Source organism: Thamnophis sirtalis, unplaced genomic scaffold, assembly GCF_051295495.1.
Source record: "Thamnophis sirtalis isolate CommonGarterSnake01/CBP01778 unplaced genomic scaffold, rThaSir2_p1.2 scaffold_2, whole genome shotgun sequence".
Taxonomy (NCBI): Eukaryota; Metazoa; Chordata; class Lepidosauria; order Squamata; family Natricidae; genus Thamnophis; species Thamnophis sirtalis.
Genome location: NW_028261382.1, coordinates 175,384,206 through 175,408,426, shown reverse-complemented (window position 1 = coordinate 175,408,426; position 24,221 = coordinate 175,384,206). Strand labels below are relative to the sequence as shown.

Here is a 24,221-nt window from a genome sequence, read left to right as displayed (position 1 = left end):
CCCTGAGTCCCTCTGGGAATAGGGCGGCATAGAAATTCAATAAATTCAATTCAATTCAATTCAACCAAAGCCTTTAATGTGATCCTCTTCAGCCAACAGTATGCTAAACGCAGCATACTGTTATGCTGTTATGTTTCATGGGAGTGTAGAGGATGTAAACATCCTCTATAGTTTACACAGCTGTTCAGTTCCAACCTACATCTTCCATTTTCCTCTGACATACTTAACTTGCAACAGGTTTATAAAGATTACATAGTGACTGAGCAGAAGTAAGTTCTGAGGAGGAAAAAAATCTTTTAAATTCACCTTTAGGAAATTCCTTTATTGGAATCAGTATCCACACTTACTACCTCTGTTGCAGATATTTACAGATTCAAAATTAGAAACCATACAGAGGTTGAATCAACGTCTGTTTGCATATGGATCAGAGGTGGGTTACTGCCAGCAAATGCTGGCTGGGGAATTCTGGGAGTTGAAGTCTGGACATCTTCAAGTTGCCAAGGTTGAGAAACACTGTCCTAGATAGTATGGACCTTGTCAGGTTGGAGAATATTGTTCTTGAATGTGAAATTTTCAGCACATTGAGTCACCAATGAAGTCTATCTGTCTCTCTTTTCAGTGTGGAAGGAGGAGAACTGTTTGATCGGATTCTTGATGAGAGCTCCAACTTGACAGAGATGGATGCCATCTTATTCATAAAGCAAATCTGTGAAGGGATTCAGTTCATGCATCAAATGTATATTCTCCATTTGGACTTGAAGGTTCTGTGCATTTATTGTACTTCTTATGCAAAAACAAATGTATATACTAGACTGGACATCTTTTAAACTCAGCATTATGACTGCAGTTAATGGCCCTTTTTGATTTGAAGTTCTGAATATCACGAATAGACTCAACTCTCAGATAATAGAAGCATATTAGGAATGGGGATAGAAGTGAGAACCCAGATTCTCCTTAGACCTTGTAGACAATGGGTAGAACATCTACTCAGGTTGAGGACTGAGTCAAGCCGAGGTGGTGTAGTGGTTAGAGTGCGGTACTGCGGCCACTTCAGCTGACTGCTATCTGCAGTTCGGCGGTTCAAATCTCACTGGCTCAAGGTTGACTCAGCCTTCCATCCTTCCGAGGTGGGTGAAATGAGGACCCAGACTGTGGGGGCGATATGCTGACTCTGTAAACCGTTTAGAGAGGGCTGAAAGCCCTATGAAGAGGTATATAAATCTAACTGCTATTGCTATTGCTATGGAAACGTCTTTGGACAATGCTGGCTCTTTGGCTTTGAAACAGAGATGAGCTTTGCACTTTAGAATCGAGAACGACTAGCATATATGTGCGAGGGAAACTTTTATCTGCCTTTAACTGCTAAAATAACTGCTAAATTCATAAAATGACCTCCGAAATATGAATAAGAATAATTGAGAGGTGAAGTGTTCAAACATTTAACAAACATGTCTGATTATTATTATTAACTTACCAAGAGAGTATATATTTTGATTGATAAGACCAAAGAGAATGATTTTGACAATGGACATAATAAACCTCTAGTGAGCAGAGGCATTCAAATGCAGTGGTTTTCACACAGTTTCGTGTTCAACCATTATGCATGAAGTCTTACATAGCTATCAGGAGCCAGCTGTGGCAGATTATCCCAAAATTGTACTTAGCAGTCCCTTAGAGCTTAGAGAGGGCTGAAAGCCCTACGAAGCGGTATATAAGTCTAACTGCTATTGCTATGATGGTAACATGCAGAAGTTCTATCACCTTTTTATAAATAATGAGAATTTAAGAAGTATACATTTGATGGGGAGGCTATAGTAGATGCCAAAGCGTGCCCTCCATTGACTCAAGAACTGCCCTGAACTTGTCTTCCTCTATGAAGAGCAGCTATTGAGCCTTGTTGCATTCTATATGTTTATTTTATTTAGGAATCCAGAGCTTCGGTTGTCTCTAAACTACAGCCATGTATTTGGCTACTTAGCTTACTGAATGTGATCCCAAATAATTGAAAAATCTGGTGAGAGTGAATGCATATTACGTTACTTGAACGTCACTGTGTTTTCAGTTCTATAACACTAAACCCATTAGGAAAAACTCAGTTGCTTCTGGCTAAAGGAAAATCTAATTTTTGTTCACGCCAAACCTCTGTTTGCAAAAAAACCACTAAGTCTGGATTCGAAGAGAGACGATATCAATTTTTCCTTTTTTGCTGATACTTATTTCATTGGATAAAGTAGTTTTTAATTGCCAATTTACTTAATAGAATATCAATTTGTTACATTGCCTCTTTATGCATTTTTATCAGATGTTGGAATATTTAGTTTTATGAGAGTAACTGAATGAAAATCTGATTAATTCTGTATTTTTTCTGGTTTGGGGAATTTAGCCCAAACCAGATACAATTTACTTTGAAATATTTCTATCACGTAGATGTTCATGATTTATTTTTCTTTAAATATTTGTGTTCTGAATCGGGAAGCGCAGAAATCTCCACTTTCCCAACTGTGTCCCACATCCGGACTGGAACTGGTTTCAGATCTGGAGTTAACTCAGTTTCCCTGATTTGAATTCTGAGCCGCCCTGAGTCCCCTCCGGGGGAAAAGGGCAGCATATAAATATAATAAAATCAAAATCAAACTATTTGTAAATTTGCGAGTAGGGAGTGCGAGGGAGGTTGTTTGAAGGCTGACATCACAAAAGGAAACTGATGTTTAGCTAAACTTTTAAGTTACATTTGGAAGTTCGACTCCATCATTAATCTAGGAAGCAGAACCAATGGAACCAGCATTTAAATAATTTAGTTGTTTACCTACAATAGCTTTTCATCACCCTATATTAGTTAATAGTTAATTTCTGTACAGGCCACACATTTTCCTGGTGTTAAATCAGTCAGATATTGGCTTGTTGGAGAATAAACTTAAAAAGTTCAACTACACAGCAAAGTATTAAAGCAATGTTTTCTGAAATGTCCCGATATCAGCACACAATGGGCTGCAAATTGCAGTCCCTGGTTTCCTGAAACCAGCCCAGAGTGCTTTCATTTCCTTTCTGAAAGCTCACTAATGAATTCTTTATCTCAAATTTCTGTATTCTGTCAAACAGAAAGGCCACCACAAGGGAAATGTTGCCCTGGTGGAGTGTTCCCAGCCTCAGATACCACATGATTATAGTTTGATGTATCCACAGAACCTAACCTGCTATAAAACACCAGCACCCAGATGTGTATTTTTATGCTCGGGTGTATTTTTAACACTGATCCCAGAGCATTTCTTTCAGCATTTCTCACAAATGTGCCCCTTTTTTCCCCCCTCTCTTTTCTTCTGACAGCCTGAGAATATCATGTGTGTGAATCGAAAAGAGTATCAAATAAAGATTATTGACTTTGGGCTGGCAAGAAGGTATGTTGTTTTAATCCAATATTCAGCAGTTCTTATTTTTCTCAACTGGTGACATTTCAGTTTGATATCATGTTTCGGGGGATAAACAAGATTAAATAAGAAGTGAACTGTAATTAGTTTATTAGAAGAGGGTTGACCTCGGATAACATTGCTCTAGTTTAGGATACTGCAGGACTTGGGACTTGAAATTTTCATAGAAATTTTCATAGAAAAGTTCTGTATGCTATTTCTTCTGTCATTAAAAGAGCCGAGGTGGCGCAGTGGTTAAATGCAGCACTGCAGTTCAGCAGTTTGGCTGTTCAAATCCCACCAGGCTCAAGGTTGACTCAGCCTTCCATCCTTCCGAGGTGGGTAAAATGAGGACCTGGATTGTTGTTGGGGGCGATATGCTGACTCTGTAAACCGCTTAGAGAGGGCTGAAAGCCCTATGAAGCGGTAGATAAGCCTAACTATTGCTATTGCTATTTCTTAAAACCAATTCAGTTAAATTCAATTTGATTCAATAGTCAAATCAATTCAAATAATTAGCTGTTCTTTTTTTTAATAAAAAAAAATTTATTTTCAAAACCAACATGCAAATCCTCCTTCTTTACATACTGTAGAAAGTGTATCAGTTGGTTACAAAAGGCCTTTGTGCATCTCTTCCACGGTCATCAAATATAATTCATATTAATTCTAATATCTTAACTCGGATATTTATTATATTACCATCACCATACCTCCACTTTTATTTGACTATGATTATTTAAACGTCCTTCATCATAAAATATACCAAGATTTAATACATAACCACATACTGGCATTTCATTTACTTATTTATAAAATCCTCCATTAACATTAAATCCTCGTATCCTGTTCTAGCTAAACATGCATAATATTTAATACCAAAATTTTCTAATCCTCCATGTATATAATTTATTATCATTTTCCTTTCTTTATTTAACTATATCCTATATAACATTTTCCCCCTATTAGTTAAAACTTAGTTGTGTCTAATTTTGTTCTTTTTATTGTTATTGTTATTAATAACCTTTATATATAGTCCAAAAATATTTCTAACCTTCCCTTCATGGGTAACATTCAATATTCATATTATTTGATTCAATAATCAAATCAATTCAAATAATTAGCTGTTCTTATTGGAGTGGAAAGGGGGCTGGTACGATAAACAGTGAGAGATTTTCTAATGAGGCCAAAATCATGGGTAAAAGTCGAAGCCTTTCATTCTGAAAGCCTTCAACACTTTCAAGTGGCACTTATTTAACATCACAAGTTAAATCTTAAGCCCTTTTTAAGAGGCCATCCCTTAGACCCAAGTAGTATTCGAGAATGTCCATCCAGTCTTCAACCTTCTCCCTTGGGGAAGGTTATTGAGAACGCGTTTGGCTCCAAGTTGCAAAGAACCCAGGATGAAGCGAATTTTCTGGACCTTTTCAACCTGGGTTCAGGACAGGGCACAGCACTGAAATAACATTGGTCACATTTGTTCATGACTTCATGAGGGAAGGGATCAGAGGTGGGTTCCTACCAGTTCGCACCTATTCGGTAGAACCGGTTCGTCAAATCTACCGAACCGGTTAGAAGAGGCTCCACCAGTGGACCCGGAAAGCAGGCCACACCTACAGAAGAGGTTCCAAATTTTTTTGAAACCCACCACTGGTCCTTGGATATGATTATTCTACACTATCATGCTCATATTTATAAAACTCAGTGCCTCTGTGATAGGTAAGGATGACTACTGCGTTTGTGGTGCAATCAGAACATTGCATGTATTGAAGTTATTTTAACGCAAACCAAAGATGCCTTTCAAAAAACAAGTTTACATCCTATTCTTATGCATGCCAGTGCTGTGTGTGAGGTAATTTAAGGTGGTTCTGACAAGTGTCGTCGGCATCTTCATATCCAGTCACATGGGTGGCAAGCCACTCCCATCCGGTCACATGGGTGGCAAGCCACTCCCACAAAGGAGGCCACACCCACAGAGTAGGTTCGAACAATTTTTGAAACCCACCACTGGAAGGGATGCAACAATGATGCAACCATTTTGACCCTCCTGGATTTCTCAGCGGTCTTTGGTACCATCAATCATGGTCTCCTTCCCTCTAACTTCTCCCATCAATAAAAAAAAAATCCTGATAAATAACCTGATCAGATTCTCTTTAGATAATTAAAACCCTAAACAAATCTTGTCCACCTTGCTGTCCTTTTCTTGAAAAATTAAAATGGCTAGCTAGGAAAACTGTTGAATTATTATCCTATGCTGTAAAGGCCATATTTGCTGCTACTGTTTCTCACACACACACACACACACACACACACACACACACACACATTTATTTATTTATTTCTGTTTTGTTTCTTAGATACCAACCAAGAGAAAAACTTAAAGTCAACTTTGGCACTCCAGAATTTCTCGCGCCTGAAGTTGTGAACTATGATTTTGTGTCTTTTCCTACTGATATGTGGAGTATTGGTGTCATTGCCTACATGTTGTAAGTTGAACTAGGGTTGAAATATTATGATGGTGAATTTTTTTATTGTGCAGTCGTGTAATTTTATTGGGTTGTAGAATTTTATTGGATGAGGACAGATAATGATAATGGTCATTGTCTTTCTTCATTTTAAAAATTTATCAGCCACACATCTTTATCATACTGTAACTCTCGGCAGCTTACAATGTTAAAAGATAAAACACTATAAAATCAAATAAGTACTGTAGTATACTGTAGAGGGCCCAGGAAGACAACCTTCTCTGCTGTTGTCCCCTCCTTGTGGAATATTCACACTCCCACAGAGGTGAGGCAGGCCACCATCTCCTGGCCTTCTGAAAAGGGGTTCAACCTCACGTGGGGAACCCAGAAAAGCATGCAGCTGTGGGGCTGGATGGTATTCTGAGAGAACTCCATTCACCTTTTAACTACTTTTCTTTAACAGAGTTCAATCAACCTTGCTTCCTTTTAGATTCTATTCCTCTAAAAAATATAATTCTTATATACCGTTCTTATATTTCAACATTTTTACTGAACACCGTCCAGAATCCCTCTCTGAGTGAGATGAGTGGTTCAGGAAAGTTAGGTAAAGGTTCCCCTCACACATATGTGCTAGTCGTTCCTGACTCTAGAGGGCGGTGCTCATCTCCGTTTCAATGTCAAAGAGCCAGCGCTGTCCAAAGATGTCTCCGTGGTTATGTGGCCGGCCCGACTGAAAGATGAAGGCACACGGAACGTTGTTACCTTCCCACCAAAGGTGGTTCCTATTTTTCTACTTGCATTTGTATATGCTTTCAAACTGCTCGGTTGACAAAAGCTGGGACAAGTAACGGGAGCTCACTCCGCTAAACGGTGCTAGGGATTCAAATCACCGAACTGCGAACCTTTCTGATCCGCAAGTCTTAGCCACTAAGCCACCACGTCTCTTCTGAAATGTTAGGTTATGCTTCTTCTTCTTCTTCTTATAGGATTACTGGATTATCTCCTTTTCTGGGTGATGATGATAATGAGACTTTGAACAACATCCTGGCTTGTAGGTGGGACTTTGATGATGAAGAATTTAAGAATGTGTCTGAAGAAGCCAAAGATTTCATCTCTAAGCTCCTTATCAAAGAAAAATGGTAATTGCACATCTCTAATGTTTTGCTTTTAATATGCTGTCTGCTCAGTTCCGTTGGAAATACACAAAAATAATCACCATGTTTGACAGAATCATATTGAGACTACTAAAACGAACAAGAAACAAAACAAATTCGTGAAATGCCGAAAGTGAAAAATCTTTGCATTTTTATTAAAAGGTTATTTAGGATAAGGCACGTATTAATTGTTGGATACTAGTTACATAACGTTACTAAGTTGTTTTTTTTAATTAATAAACCTGAACCATGTTAATTATAAGGTCCTCGACTTGCGATCGGTCTTAAGTGCTCGACTTACGACCGGCTGCAAGTCCTTGATTTACAACTGACAGCCCTGCAACCAAAGGTTCATGTCTATTGACTAAGAGGTTCACCAACAAATGCGCGCTCGACAAAAGCGCACCGACAAAACCGCGGCGAGAAAACCGGGAGTCAAAATCACACCTACGAATGAGCGCAGAAGCGGGCTGACAACAGCGCACCGACAAAAGCGCGCCTTCAACAAACAACTAATAACAACCTAATAACCCTAACCCTAATCCTAATCCTAACCCTAAACCTAAACCTAATCCTAACCCTGAACCTAACCCTAAACATAACCCTAAACCTAACCCTAAACCTAACCCTAAACCTAACCCTAAATCTAACCCTGAACCTAACCCTAAACCTAACCCTAAACCTAACCCTAAACCTAACCCTGAACCTAACCCTAAATAGCAATAGCAATAGCAATAGCAGTAGACTTATATACCGCTTCATAGGCCTTTCAGGCCTCTCTAAGCGGTTTACAGAGAGTCAGCATATTGCCCCCAACAATCTGGGTCCTCATTTTACCCACCTCGGAAGGATGGAAGGCTGAGTCAACCCTGAGCCGGTGAGATTTGAACCGCTGAACTGCTGATCTAGCAGTAGCCTGCAGTGCTGCATTTAACCACTGCGCCACCTTGGCTCTAACCCTAAACCTAACCCTGAACCTAACCCTGAACCTAACCCTGAACCTAACCCTGAACCTAACCCTTACCTTAACTCAAATCACACTTTTGTGGGCGGGGTTTTGTCGGTGAGTTGCTGTGGGCATGTTTATGACATCACAGTTTTCTCACCGCGGTTTCCTCGGCGCGCTTTTGTTGTGCGCGCATTCGTCGGGCTACGGACTAAGATGTGCCTGGTTGGAAGTGGGCTTTTTACATTGTTCCTATTGGCTGCTCTTCTTGACAGCTCCCATATAAATAGCTGTCAAGCAGAGCAAAGTGCTGAAGCGTGTTCTAGTTACCGTGTGCTGTTCTTCTTCAATAAACTGCTTGCCATAGGGGATAAACTTAAGAAAACCATTTCTGAAAATATGCTTTGCTTTTTTTCATATTCACATCTCAAGTTAAAGCTGCCTCTTGCTGTTACCTCTGTTACCTTAAAACATCAACACACCAGCAAATATCAGACTTGAGTATTGCAACATTCCTGTATATATAACACATGACAACCTTGTTCTTTTCTCTTTAGCTGGAGAATAAGTGCCGGTGCAGCCTTAAAGCATCCTTGGCTGTCCAACCTAACACTCCATTGCAATCTGAAAGCTAAGGTCTGTAGATCTGATCAAAACTGTTATTTGCTTTTGTCTCTTAATCTCTCTGTATGAAGAAGCGCTTATTAATTAGGCCGATCACTATACATTAGTCTCCTGTTCATTTCTATTATTTGATGGCCGGATTATTGCAGCGGGGTGGCGGATGTGTGGGAGACGCTATGGAAGATATTCACTGTCAGGTCTCCACTAAAATGGAGTTATTATCTTTGTTATTACGATTCACTATTATCCCCCGTAAATTATGATGGTGTGCAATTTCTTGCGAAATATGTTCATTACAGCACCTGCAGGTACATACAGGTAAGTAACTTGAAATATGAAATGTAGCCCTGGTCGTACGGTTAGATAACTCAACCAGTGTGATGTCTGGTGTATTATGCGCCAGTATTTTGTCCGTTTGTATATGGAAATCCCACAAGATCTTGACCATCTGATTTTTGGTGACTTTTTCAGGCTGATGTTCCCACCAGTTTGTTGCTGTTTTAATATTATAATTTTTGCACAAATTCCAATGGATCATTTGTGCTACTGAATTGTGCCACAATTTATAATCAGTCTGCACAATATATTATTATTATTATTATTATTATACAATTGTATCACAGCAGCCAGTTGTTTCGCCAGATTTGGCATTGGTTACTAGTCGGGCCCCACCCAGGGGCCTAGGAGGTCATAACGTATTTTCGTAATATGCGTGCAGATCCAAGCAGTGCGGCTTTTTGCATTTGACTGATGGTGATTTTGTCAATTTTTAACTGTTTTAAATGTAATTCCAGTGCTTTTGGAATAGCACCCAGTGTGCCAATTACCACTGGAATTACCACTGCTGGTTTGTGCCATAGTCGTTGAATTTTGATTTTTAAGTCCTGGTATTTTGCGATTTTTTCATGTTCCTTCTGGGCGACCCTGCTATCACCTGGTATTGCAATGTCTATGATTGTGACCTTATTTTTCTCAACCAGTGTGATGTCTGGTGTATTATGCGCCAGTATTTTGTCGGTTTGTATACGGAAATCCCACAAGATCTTGACCATCTGATTTTCTGTGACTTTTTCAGGCTGATGTTCCCACCAGTTTGTTGCTGTTTTAATATTATAATTTTTGCACAAATTCCAATGGATCATTTGTGCTACTGAATTGTGCCGCAATTTATAATCAGTCTGGGCGATTTTTTTACAGCAGCTGAGTATGTGATCAACAGTTTCGTCAGCTTCTTTGCAAAGTCTGCATTTGGCATCATCAGAGGATTTTTCGATTTTGGCCTTAATGGCATTTGTGCGGATAGCTTGTTCTTGCGCAGCCAGGATTAGTAACTCTGTTTCTTTCTTTAATGTACCTGTTTTTAACCATAACCAAGTTTGTTCCCTGTCCACTTTATCTTTTATTTTTTCCAGAAATTGACCATGCAGTGCTTTGTTCTGCCAACTCTCCATTCTTGATTTTATCACATCTTTTCTGTATTCTTGTTTTGTCTGTTGGGCCTTCAGTAGATTTTTGTTCTTTACTTCGATTAATAGATGTTCTTGACTTTCTTTTAAATAATCAGCCAGTGCATGTTTTTCTTCTTCAACTGTTTGCTTCACTTGTAATAATCCTCTGCCACCTGATTTTCGGGGCAGATATAGTCTATCAGTATCACCACGTGGATGTAAACTGTAGTGCATTGTCATTAGTTTTCTGGTTTTTCGGTCCAAAAGGTCCAAATCAGTTTGTGTCCAGTTAACTATGCCAGCTGTGTATCTTATAACTGGTATTGCCCAGGTATTTATGGCCTTGATTGTATTTCCACCATTCAATTTAGATTTCAAAATTTTCCTAACTCTGTTGGTGTACTCTCGTCTGACAATAGTTTTTACTTCTCCATGCTTGATGTTATCCAACTGCAGAATGCCTAAGTATTTGTAGGCTTCATTTTCTTTGCATTTAATTAGTTGGCCATTGGGCATTTCAATTCCCTCAGATGCAGTGATTTTGCCCCTTTTTATGGATACAGTGGCACATTTTTCCATGCCAAACTGCATTGAAATATCGGTGCTGAATACTCGGACTGTATTTGTCAATGATTGGATTTCTATTTCTGACTTTCCATAGAGTTTCAAATCATCCATATATAGTAAATGCGAAATTTTTTCAGCTTTTTTGGCTGTTTGGTAGCCTAATTTCATTTTTTTTAAGATTACTGATAGTGGGATCATTGCGATGATGAAGAGAAGAGGTGAAAGTGAATCACCCTGGAAAATTCCTCGCTTGATGTTAACCATTCCGTAGCTCTCATTCCCTACTGCCAACTCAGTTCTCCATTGTTTCATTGCCTTTTCAGTAAAGGATGTAATATTTTTGCTAATGCCAGTTGTTTCTAAGCATTTTATGATCCAACTATGTGGCAGTGAGTCAAATGCCTTTTTGTAATCAATCCAGACCATATTCAAGTTCGTTTTTCTGTTCTTACAATTTTCTAATAATTATGATTATGATTATGATTATGATTATGATTATTATTATTATTATTATTATTATATGACATGTCTTATGATTTATTTTATCATTCTTGCTCTTGTAGAAGAAGAAGAAATGTTCTTCTTCATCTTAAGCACCTGTGGTTCCATAACATCTCTCAGAACTGAAAGGTTGGTATTAAGTTTATATATGTATCTACGTATGTGTTACTGGCAAAAGCCCATTTTGTGGCCACCCTACGGAGGTCATCTCAGATACTCCCACTGCCAGTTATTGCAACATGGTAAATCCGAGCAATTTCTTCCTGCCATCGCAGGGGCCAAAAGAAACATTGGAACTATGTAATGAACAGTTGCAAACTCAATTCACTCACTGCAATTATCCAGCGTCATTTTCCCACGCTCCTGCGTATGCACTGGCTTTCCGTAAATGCCAGAAGGGACACGGCATGGGATCATGCCTTCTCTTAACATTGCTAAATGATCAGTGATGCTAAGGTTAGGGTTGCGCGTGCAAATATGTATGTGCACCAACAAGACCCATGGAACGCAATGAGGATTACTTACAAGAAAAGGCACACGTTTGATTTTGAACAGAGTCATATAAATTCTGCAAAAGGGCAGGGGTGAAATTTCTACCAGATATTGCCACAAGTTGAATGATACAATATATAAGCATATGTACAAATCTGTGGGATTTTTATGTACATAATTTTGTGTTGGTTTTTTTTTTTTGCATGTCCCTAACTATTTGTGGGTTGTGGGCTGGACTGGAGACTGAAAACCTATACTGTAATTTCAGGAAATCCTGCTTTAGCAATTTGAGATCTCAGTAGATACGGCCCACCTATTTTCAGGAATACTATAGAAATCCTAAGGTCTCAAATCTTACTGTTCAAGAAAAGTTGAAATTCTTTGGAATCTGTATTATTTGGCCACGATCGCATTCTCCTTTTGTGTTACCCCGCAACACTGCATATTAAGCCAATTTTGTCTTGCTGAATCGTCTCTATAACTAGTAGCTGGGATTTTTTTTAAACTTTGAAACAGTAAAGTTAGCAATAGCAATAGCAGTTAGACTTATATACCGCTTCATAGGGCTTTCAGCCCCCTCTAAGCGGTTTACAGAGTCAGCATATTGCCCCCAACAACAATCCGGGTCCTCATTTCACCCACCTCGGAAGGATGGAAGGCTGAGTCAACCTTGAGCCGGTGAGATTTGAACAGCCAAACTGCAGAACTGCAGTCAGCTGAAGTAGCCTGCAGTGCTGCATTTAACCACTGCGCCACCTCGGCTCTGTTAGTCTTTGTGATGTGATCTCTCTCACAAAGACTATTCCCAGACCAGTGGTGGGATTCATCCAGTTCGCATCACTTCGGGAGAACCAGTTGTTAACTTTCTGAGCAGTTTTGGTGAACTGGTTGTTGGAAGAAATCACTAAGTTGTTAAATTATTTGAATCCCATCACTTCCCCAGACTCATAGCGATAAAACCAATTGGTCCATGTCTAAAATAATGAACTTTAATTTGAATGACTTCCCTAGGAGAATTTTTTCCCCTTTCCATTGTCAGAGATTCTATCAGTAGGTCTCCACTGTTTGAATGTTTAATAAATTATTAAATGCTATGCTATTCCGGCAGGCCCCAGGCTGTTGAACTCACGTCTGAGTTCCAGCCCCGATTAGACTGGGTGTATGTTGTGGTCTTTTTAACTATGTTTTTGTGTTTTTTAACTTCTATTTTAATTGTATTGTTGTAAGCCGCCCAGAGTCCTCCGGGATTGGGCGGCCTATAAATTTATTAAACATTCAACATAAACACTGCCAAGAGAGCTTGGGACCATAGCTCCCAGAATTCCCAGCCAGTGTCGTTGATGGATCTCTGGCTGGAAATTTAGGGAACTGCAGTTCCAGTACAGATGAAGGACAGCAGAGAGGCAAAGTGTCTGTTTTTTTTTTAAAAGAAACAAATGCGTGTTAAATTAATAATAAAAACATATTTTATATTTAAAGCACCTCAGCAGAAATATTTAAAGCATCTCGGAACTAGTTTAAGGGCACAGTTCTGAGTTTGCAAAGGCTGAGAATCCCTGCTTTATCACAACCCCTATTGTTTTTTTAAATACCTTGAATATTAACTATGAGATAGAAGGAGGAAAAAAAAGGGGGAACAAGCCACTTTTCATTCAGAGGGCTAATTCTGAACAGGCCATGTGGTAATATGAATTCCGCCCTGTGGGACTACGAATGTAATTGAGTGGTTTGTCATTCAAGTATTCCGTTGCAAAGACGCCTCTGCAGAGTTCCAAGTCTCCTCAAGGTTCACAGTGGGTTCCCGTAAATTGTGCTGCATGTTTCTATGTCTAAGCCACCAAAACCACATTGTCCCTCACCGCTTCAGACATGTAAGGAGTCAACATTGTGGGAAGGACCATGATTGCTTGATCCAGACAGGGATAAGGCAAAGAATTCTAATTTTTACCGGGCCTTGATCTTCGGTGCTGCTTGAACGGAACTCACTGAAATGAAGAAAAATCCATGGTTTACCTAAATCAGCTGAAGCAGAAGATGGTGGGGGGGGGGGGGGGACTTTCCTTCTTAGCTGTTGTTGTTGAGGATTACTATGTTTAGGGGGGAGGGGTTCCTCCCTATTTCCCTCCTATTTGGACACTATGCCAGATTTTCTTTGGGGTGTGTGGGAATCATAGGTTTACATTCCTTCAGACAGAGCCATCTCTGCAAATGCATATTGTGGCTGGAAGGCTGAGACCAGGGGTGGGTTCCTGCCAGTTCTAAGCTCTTCTATAGAAGAGGTTCCACAAATCTACAGTGCCGTTTAGAACCGGTTCCAGCTCCCTCCTCCTGCCCGTCCGCACATCATCAAGATGAAGAGCGAGAGGAGGAATTTTGGGAGTTGAAGTCCACAAGTCTTAAAGCTGTCAAGTTTGAACACCCCTGGGGTTTTTTGAGAGCCGAGGTGGCGCAGTGGTTAAATGCAGCACTGCAGGCTACTTCAGCTGACTGCAGTTCTGCAGTTCGGCTGTTCAAATCTCACCGGCTCAAAGGTTGACTCAGCCTTCCATCCTTCTGAGGTGGGTAAAATGAGAACCCGGATTGTTGTTGGGGGCAATATGCTGACTCTGTAAACCGCTTAGAGAGGGCTGAAAGCCCTATGAAGTGGTATATAAGTCTAACTGCTATTGCTATTGCTATTTTCTAAAGGCTTAGAGGTGCAAGAGTCATGTAACTCAACAGCTTTAAGACTTGCGTGCTTCAAATGCCAGAGTTCCTGAGCCAACATGACTGGAGGAGGAATTCTGGGAGTTGAAGTCCATAAGTCTTAAAGCTGTCAAGTTTGAACATCCCTGGGGGGGGGGGTTCTAAAGGGTTAGGGGGGCAAAAGGGTCTTGTAACTCGACAGCTTTAAGACTTGCGTGCTTCAAATGCCAGAGTTCCTGAGCCAACATATTGGTTGCCAAGCAAGAGCGTTGTTAAATGAGTTTCACCACATTTTACAAGTTGGCCATGCCCACCCAGTCACATGGCCGGCAAGCCACACCCACAAAGCAGGCCACACCTACAGAAGAGGTTCTAAAAAAAATTGAAACCCACCGCTGGCTGAGACAATAGTCTCTAGCCGCGCAGTGCTGTTTGATGTAAATTGCACCTTAGCTTAGTGAAGTAGCTTATTTCAATCCTGATCCCATGAATTACACCCGAAACAACTGTAAGAATCATATAAAAGCATTTTCTTGTACTGGGGGAGAAAAGCCAAGTGACACCAGAGGTTAAAAGCATCTCCTGGGGCAAGTAAAACATTGAAGCTTGTTCTTAACTGCTGAGTCCACGATGAATAGGCCAAAGCGTATTACTCTGATTTAATTAGATATAATCTAGTTTAGATGAGATTGTCAAGAGTGCAAAAGAGATTTCAGATCACACACAGAAGTATTGGAACAAAGAAACAATAGTAACTCGCTTGCATGTGTTTTTTGGGGGGGGGAATGCCAAAACTAGCAGTTTCTCAGATCTGATTCCAGCATTAGGCGGAACACACAGGTCTTTTGGCAGGCAGAGAGCAAAATTAAACAGAAATGTTGTAACATAATATGTACTCAATGTCTCTTTTGTTTTGCTTGGTGATGTTGACTGCTAATTCATTCATAGTTTTTAAAAGACCATCACAACAGTCTCAGAGGACATTTGAGAACTAAGCTTTCTTTGTAAAAGGATACACGGGATAAAACCGAATGCGGTTTTTTTGGGCTGGTGAAACTGCTGCCGTCAACGGAAATAAGGCAGAGGACACGTCCTTCCAACACAATCTTTTCAATATCTGAAATATTGATGGAGCTTTAGGAAAGTGATTGGTGTTGTGGCCCGCCAGATGGAAGATGGAAGTGTACAACAGTATTAAACTAGTCTGCTGCTCTCAAATATGGTAGAGTGTGAAGTATAGTAGTAGATCAGGGGTGGGTTTCTCGCCCCGTTCCAACCGGTTTGGTTGGAATGAGGCCGGCGGCGTCCTCGCGCACACGCGTGCCACGTGCATGCGTACTAGAGTCTGTGCGATGCTTCAGCTGCTCCTGGAGGATCGCGCAGGTGCTGTATGCGTCCTGCGCATGCGTGGAAGCGCAGAATTCGGCAAAACCGGGTAAGGAGCGGGCGCGGGCGCGCGCGGGCGCGGGGGGGCCCTTCGCCGTTCCCGGAAGTTACTTACTTCCGGGTTTGGTGACCAACCGGATCGCGGGGACCGCCGTGAACCGGTTGAAACCCACCCCTGTAGTAGGTGGCCACCTATCAGACCAATCAGCTACATCTGGTCTATTAGAATTTTTATTTCCTTGAGGTTGATTATTTCTTTATCCAACTTGGCTGTAAGACCCCTGGCTGTAGAAAAATAATCTCTGGAGAAATCTTTCTCTGTATAAGTTTGTGTGTGTGAGTGTGTGTTTATGTTCCAGCATAACTCTGGAATGCCTAGAGTAGTTTCAACCAAACTTGGTACACAGATGACTTACTCTCTGGAAAAAAAAATAATGGGGTGGTGGTGGTAAGACACCCCTAAGACCCCTCGGGCTGTATGTTGTGTTAAGATACAGCCTGTTGTGTCTTAAATGACTGACTTCTACTGTACTGCCATAAAATGGCTTCTACGGTACAGTGCAGTGGAGTTGCCATGGTAACAGCTTCATAGTACTCCACAAGGGGGCTCCCTCTAGTAAGGAGAAAAATTCAACATTAGAAATTACGTTTGGTCCGGATATTTCCTCCCTATAAATAAATACCCAGGCACCTAGTAATTTATAAATGGTTTTGCATCACATAATGCTCCAGAAGATAAGGAGGAAGTAAATATATAATATGAGTTAAGGGATTGTCTTCTAAGAGATCCTGCAAATACAATCCTTACCTGTTCAGTTAATAAATGGACACCAACTTGGTTGGTGTGTATATGTTCATTTAAACAAATAATATTAAGAAACATTACATTGGCTATTTCTATCTCTACCCATTGTTTTTAATTATGGGTAGCTGATTAACTCCAGGCCGCCTATCAAACCAATCATCTCTGTTCATGGAATGCCCAAAATATCAACGCATCTTATCCTGGTCTACAAAATACTTTGTGCTGGTCTTAACAGCGATCATAGTTATGACTGCTATCTTGCCTTTTTTGACCGCACACTGCAGCCATCCTGTAAAATATTAAACACTAAACCATGATTCAGTGTAACGTTTGGATGCAGCTGTGATGCTTTCGAAAGAATATATTGTGGATTTAACCTGTGGCTTATTCTGTTTCTTTTGCAGGAGAAGCTGCTGTGCCATCACTGTTTTTGTGATGTTTGGAAAGCACAGCGAGTTGTTCTGAGGCTTCACCTTCCTCTCCTACTCCCCGAGACAACTTGAGGTTTTTACTAAGTGGACCAACAACCACTTGAGCTGCAGGATTTACATCCTAGTAGTGCTGATCTACTTTCTTATTCCCCTGCTTTCTTTCACTCTTCGGTGTCAACTGATATTTCCAGGAAGGAATGCCATTTGAAGAACAGTACTGATTTGTACTTGAGATTGGTATCTTGGCTTACAGTCAGCGTGACATTTCTGGTGTTTCCAGAAGTTTCAGCTGTTGGAAGTATGGTGAGATGATCAGATTCCTGCTCAGCAATAGAGGTTGACTTTGATTTTGTGATGGCTGCTTTCAAAACTCCTGCATTGAAAAACGTGCTGTTAGAAAATATGTGGGGTAAAAATATGTGTGATGTGGAGGGGTTCAGAGAAGGTGACCTCTCTTTTCCCTGCAAAACACAGAATGACTCTGCTATTGTCATGCGTGAACGACAGGATAAGATGTTCCCTGGGATGTCTTCTCCACGCCTGCTGCTAACATGATATTCTAATATTGTTTAAAGTGGGAACTTTGGGGGAAAAGTTGCATTTGGCAAGGATGGGTCGCAAATGCAGATTTTCCTTTCATTTTGTTTGAATTTGCTAGTGAATTGTGAATCTTCTTCATAGCCTTTGAATGTTTCTGCCGTATTTAAAATTGTCATAGGTTAAAAACAAATGGGTTCTCCTCGTTTCTGAAAGCTGGCGCAGCGAAGGATTGGGAGTTTAAAATGGGAGCTTTGAATAGCTAGAAACTCCCCTGGTAATCTTAGGCAACAAGCTGTCTCTCAGCTGTAGCTCCCTGGGTATTGGCAAGGGGGGTTAGCAATAGCAATAGCAGTTAGACTTATACACCGCTTCATAGGGCTTTCAGCCGCTCTCTAAGCGGTTTACAGAGTCAGCATATCGCCCCCAACAACAATCCGGGTCCTCATTTTACCCACCTCGGAAGGATGGAAGGCTGAGTCAACCCTGAGCTGGTGAGATTTGAACAGCCGAACTGCTGAACTGCAGTCAGCTGAAGTAGCCTGCAGTGCTGCATTTAACCACTGCGCCACCTCGGCTCGGGTTGTGGGGTGGGGTGGGCAAAGGGAACTAAAGGTGTCCTGTGCTTCATGATGTCATCATGCAAATGAAGGAACATGATCTGTATCCGTGGCCCGACAAAACCGCGCTAGTCAAAATAGCAGTGACAAAACTGTGCCGCTAAAGCCGCGATGTCATCACCGCGACATCATCACCACAGCGACAACAGCGCGGCGACAGAAGGGCGCTTTAAAACAGTGCGGCGGCAGAAAGCCGATTTAAATTAAGGTAAGGGTTAGGATTAGGTTTAGGGGTTTGGTTTAGGGTTAGGTTTAGGGTTAGGTTTAGGGTTAGGGTTAGGGTGCTGAGTGCTTCGGAAGGCGCGGATTTGCCCTCCGCGGTTATGTCGTCGTGCTGGGATCGCCTTTTTCCTTAGCGCTTCAGACGGCGCGGATTTGCCCTCCGTGCTTATGTCGGCGTGGATGAGGGCTTCACGGTTTTGTCGGTGAACCATCTGTATCCTTTGTGAAATGACATCATGCTGCATATGACATATTGTTGCATGCACTGGATCTCTCTGCTCAACCCATCATTTCAACATTATACTAGCTTACAAACCCAGGTTGTGCCTGCAGACAGCTTTGTGGGTCTCAACACAAGAAACATTTTACAGACAAGGAATAATAGGCAAACAAAATAAGTTATACAAGAATTCTGTCAAGGGAACTGTAAACTAAATGGAGTGAAGAATTAGTAGCACAGGGATATACTTGTCAGTGGTTCTCTTATTTACAATTATTAGAAAGAGTTCAAGTAGACAAAAGAATTTATAGTTTTGGACATGGTAAGAAACAGAACTGCACCCAAATTAGCTTAGTAAAGCAGTTGTTAAAACATATAAGTGTTTACTGGCATTTGAAACAGATGAAAACAAATGAAAGAATTATGATAAAGTGGGCAAAAATGTTGGATATAATACACAGATGGAATGATGGGGAAATACGTTGCTGAAAGTTTTGAAATTTGCCTTGTGTTATAATCTTAAAATGAAGTTTTATAAAATGATGTACCATAAGTATATGTACCATTGAGATATCTATCTATCTATCTATCTATCTATCTATCTATCTATCTATCTATCTATCTATCTATCTATCATCTATCTATCTATCTATCTATCTATCTATCTATCATCTATCTGATTCAGCAGATTTTCAAGATTAATATACAATTGAAACCAGAGGTTTTTTTGAGGGGGATTGATGGGCAAAAGTTATGGAATGTTGTTGTACAGTATAATTGCAGTGAGATTATTGTATGCACAAAAATGGAAATATATGGCATTATCCCAAGGGAAGGATGGTTGATGTAAATTATGGAACTCTCCTAGACAGCTAAATCGACTTATTTGGTCAGGCGAAGTATCTATGTTTGTTGCTAACTGGAACCTTTATAGAATTTTTTGTGTAAAACAGAAAAAAAAATGAACTTATGATTTATGGTTTGAATGATTAGACAGAATGGATTACAGAAAGGAGAGAGTTATGTTGTAATCATACAGAAAGAGGTAGATTGATCATTGTTCTTGTAACTACTGTAAAGAAGATTTGGAGGGTATTACTTTGTATGCTTTTTCTTTCTTTTCTATTTTTGTTTTACCTTTTTTCCATTTCTTGCAGTTTAACCTTTTCTTCAATTTATTTCTTTTTCTTTCCTTTATCTTACTTTATATCAGTTTGTATTTATTTTCATTTTTCTTTTAAAAGAAATCTTTAATAAAATTATAATATTACCACAGCTACATCTGGTCTACTAGATGTTTTATTTCCTTGAGGCTGATTGTTTCTTTATCCAACTTCATAAGACCCTTGGCTGTAGAAAAATAATCTCAGGAGAAATCTTTCCCTATATAAGTGTGTGTGTCTGTGTGTGTGTGTTTATGTTCCAGCATAACTCTGGAATGCCTAGAGTAATTTCAACCAAACTTGGTACACAGATGACTTACTCTCTGGAAAAAAATACTGTGGGGGGGGGGGGTAAGACACTGCTAACACCCCTCGGGCTGTGTGTTGTGTTAAGATACAGCCTGTTGTGTCTTAAATGACTTCTACTGTACTGCCGTAAAATGGCTTCTACAGTACAGTGCAGTGGAGTTGCCATGGTAACGGCTTCACAGTACTTCACAAGGGGGCTCCCTCTAGTGAGGAGAAAAATCCAACATTAGAAATTACGTTTGGTCCGGACATTTCCCCGCTATAAATAAATACCCAGGCTAGTAATTTATAAATGGTTTTGCATCACATAATGCTCCAGAAGATAAGGAGGAAGCAAATATATAATATGAGTTAAGGGATTGTCTTCTAAGAGATCCTGCAAATACAATCCTTACCTGTTCAGTTAATAAATGGACACCAACTTGGTTGGTGTGTGTATGTTCATTTAAACAAATAATATTAAGAAACATTACATTGGCTATTTCTACCATAGACCTATCTCTACCCATTGTTTTTAATTATGGGTAGCTGATTAACTCCAGGACTCTCCACAGGATGAGAGTTCCCCCCCCCAAAAAAAAACCTCAACATGGTACACAACAGTGGTGGGATTCAAATAATTTAACAACCGGTTCTCTGCCCTAATGACCAACAGGGTAGGTGAGGCTCAGTCGTCATGTGATTGGGTGGGCGTGGCCAACTCAACATCACTCACATTGAGAAGATAACATGCCATCTTATTAAGATTGAAAACATAGCAATTATGAACACATACTATAATCTGGAATGAATTATTACTTTGATTACTCACAACTTTTGGACTGTTGTGCCTTTATGTTCCAATTTTCAGCCTTCTGATTTTGAATGTTTAATTACCATCTTTAAATTTATTTACATCTCTTGCATGTTTACTAATTGCTCAGTATAACATACAGTAAGTAGTTGATTCAAAGTCATTACAGACCAGCTACCAAAGGCTGCCACAACAGATGTGAACGTCAAGTGCTACTGAATGTCAAACAGTTGCCTTTAATTGTGGTTTGTTGTAACATCTGAATTTGTTTCAGGTTAATTATAACGTGCTACATCATTCTGCCCACAAGGCACAATGACAGAACTGGTACAAAACAGAACCATATGTGGAGCTAAAGGATTCTTTGGAGATCCACCATTACCACCATCAGAATATGAGTCTCTACACTTCACATTCCTGACCCCATGGAGTAGGGAACCACACTCAAAACGTCTGAGGTGAAGCCTCAGTTAAATGACTTATTATGGACAGAGTAGATTCAGGCCTCAGGATTCCCTTTCAAATACAGGAGAGATGAATATGCAGTAAGGCCCCTCAAGGCTGTTTGCTGGTCTGATGTATTTCCCAGACTTGATGTAAGTAGTAGAAAGCCGGTTGTCTGTGTTGACTTGCCAACATAGTAATATCTTCTGCTTTCAGGACATGCCTGCTCAACCACTGACAGGAAATTTGGCATTACACACCATTCAGGTCCAGATCAGAGACAGTCCTGACTTAGATATTATTGGTGTCTGAAATTTTACAGCGTAAGTCATGGGGAGAAACTACTTTTCATCAAGACACTATTTTGGCGTTACTTTGGTGATGATATAATTATGTGCTCTAGTCCAGAACAGGTACAAAGAATTCAATTTAGTAGCTACAATTTGAGGCTGTCCCTGGAATACACTAAAGTCTAATGAAAGCCTCGCTGGGCAACTGATCAGGCCACTGAGAGTTCTGGCTTTGACTTCAATTACGAATGATCTTGCCCAAAGTGATGGAATTAATTATAGACGAAAGAAACGCTTGGAGTTTATTCAGTGACTCAATGTTTTTCACAGTTTTCCTGGCTGTGACAATCCCATCTTTCTGAAGGGTGCTTCTGTTCTCCTCATTTTGCAACATGTTTATTTGAAAATACGGAGCAAGATGAACTTAGCAAAAGAGGATTTGGCCTGCAAATAATATATTAATATAATAAATGTACAGGCAAAATTACAGGCCACTACAGTTCAATCCACACAACATTTAAAAATCTCACTGATTTCGACCGCATTAAGTTCAAATACTACAAGATATTGGCTTCAGGATCAGGTCAACCGTATTTCAAGTTTGCTTGTGAGTATTTCACCAATTTAGCATCTCAGAGAGCATTAGGACTTATGCTGGCTTTCCTGGTAAAATGTTTACTTCATTTAATGTAGACTTGGGACTTTTAGTGAAAAGTAATAAAGTAACTGTCAGGACTAAAAGCCATCCTTTGCATTGGGCCTCAGTCCAGCCACATTTAACGCTGTGGGAAATTGAGAGGGGGATCATTTGGAGTGGGATAGATATAGTCAAAATAACATTCCTTTCTCAGAGAGTCAAGGACGTCTTGACCTGCACCCGGAGTAGCATAACTGGGAGGAATATCCAGTTGGGACAGTGCCTGATTGGACCATGGGATGGACATGTGGGTGCTGGGCAGCAGAGGTGGGTTCCTACCAGTTCTCGCACCTATTCGGTAGAACCGGTTCGTCAAATCTACCGAACCGGTTAGAAGAGGTTCCACCAGTGGACCTGGAAAGCAGGCCACACCTACAGAAGAGGTTCCAAAACTTTTTGAAACCCACCACTGGTCCTTGGATATGATTATTCTACACTATCATGCTCATAGTTATAAAACTCAGTGCCTCTGTGAAAAGTAAGGATGACTACTGCGTTTGTGGTGCAATCAGAACATTGCGTGTGTTGAAGTTGTTTTAACGCAAACCAAAGATGCCTTTTAAAAAACAAGTTTACATCCTATTCTTATGCATGCCAGTGCTGTGTGTGAGGTAATTTAAGGCGGTTCTGACAAGTGTCGTCGGCATCTTCATATCCGGTCACATGGGTGGCAAGCCACTCCCATCTGGTCACATGGGCGGCAAGCCACTCCCACAAAGGAGGCCACACCCACAGAGTAGGTTTGAACAATTTTTGAATCCCACCACTGCTGGGCAGGGACTTGAACTTTCGTTTGGGTGAGGAAAACCTGGAAACTTTCAGATTCGGGTTTTCCCAGATGTGCCAATATGACATGGAACTTTGAGGAACATCAAGCCTCAAAGCAACGGGAGCTCACTGCATTACGCAGCATGAGGGATTTGAACCGCTGAACTGCTGACCTTGATCCACAATCTCAGCGTCATAGCCACTGAGCCACTGTGTTTCCAGGTATAATCTCTGATATTTTCATATATGGCCGGGAGAGAACCATTTTCAATCCCTGTTACTAGAGAATATATGACCAGCAATAACTGTAAATATATTTTTGTATACTGCTAGTTTCCTGTAAACCTCATTAACATTGCCTATAAAACCTGGGCCCCTAAACAAACTTTTAGAGTAATAGTTAAACTACATTGTGAGAAACCACGACTTTTTATACCAATGCCATTTCCCCCCCCCTTTTTTTTCCTCAGACTATTTTTAACAAGCTACTGTCTGGTCATCAATACTGTGGGATTTGTGGATAGCAGTCAAAAAGTGAAAAAATGACCACATTGCCTGAAATGCAATTATTTTAATTGGTCCCGTCACTTTTCTAGGAAATTTGGGTTAGCAACAAGTTGCTTGCGTTATTTTCCCAGGCCTCTCTATGGTTTAGAGAGAAAGAGAACCTTAAACTGTGAGAATACATTTAGTATATAGTAGTGTCAGTTCAGATATAATATGAATAACCTTAGCAGCATTTTTAGCTAACCTATCCCCTTTTTTCATTTTCTTTGCTTTACTGAGTACACACGGTATCCAACAGTCTTGGTTTTATTCAGAACTTAAACTCTTTATTAGTGTGATCACAATTCATTAAAAAACCTAGCCAGACAGATCGACAGGAAGTGCTACCTTCCATAACACAATAGTACATATTTCAGCACTGATTGTAACCTACTACTCTAGTGCTGATTCTGCCAAATGTATGGATGGTGTAAAAGTTATGTTGCTTACTTTTCCTGTTTCCACCGAAGAACAGAACAACCAGCCTGACAGGTATCTTTATTAGAAACAGACATTTGATAAATGTAGTGTGCGCTAACCTCTCCAGCTCCCATTTTGAGAACTAGTTACTGAAATACAGGACTTGTGACAATTTGATTACTGAAAAAAGTGACTTACGACTGGTCGTTGCACTCACAACTGTTACAACATCCTCACAGTCATGTGATCAAAATTTGGGCATTTGGCAACTGTCATATGAGAGACCG

General features: G+C 40.3%; 1 protein-coding gene across 1 annotated transcript in view; it reads left to right on the top strand.

Moving 5' to 3' along the window:
- The window catches only part of MYLK4 (myosin light chain kinase family member 4), a 33,023-nt gene extending 21,787 nt beyond the window's left edge, over positions 1–11,236 (top strand). The window contains exons 8-13 of the mRNA XM_087703593.1: positions 620–761; positions 3,325–3,395; positions 5,759–5,887; positions 6,853–7,005; positions 8,524–8,602; positions 11,169–11,236. Of these exons, the coding sequence (XP_087559719.1) occupies positions 620–761; positions 3,325–3,395; positions 5,759–5,887; positions 6,853–7,005; positions 8,524–8,602; positions 11,169–11,198 (604 nt within the window). The 3' untranslated portion in view covers positions 11,199–11,236. The remainder of the gene's footprint in view (positions 1–619; positions 762–3,324; positions 3,396–5,758; positions 5,888–6,852; positions 7,006–8,523; positions 8,603–11,168) is intronic.
- Positions 11,237–24,221: the final 12,985 nt, after the last annotated feature.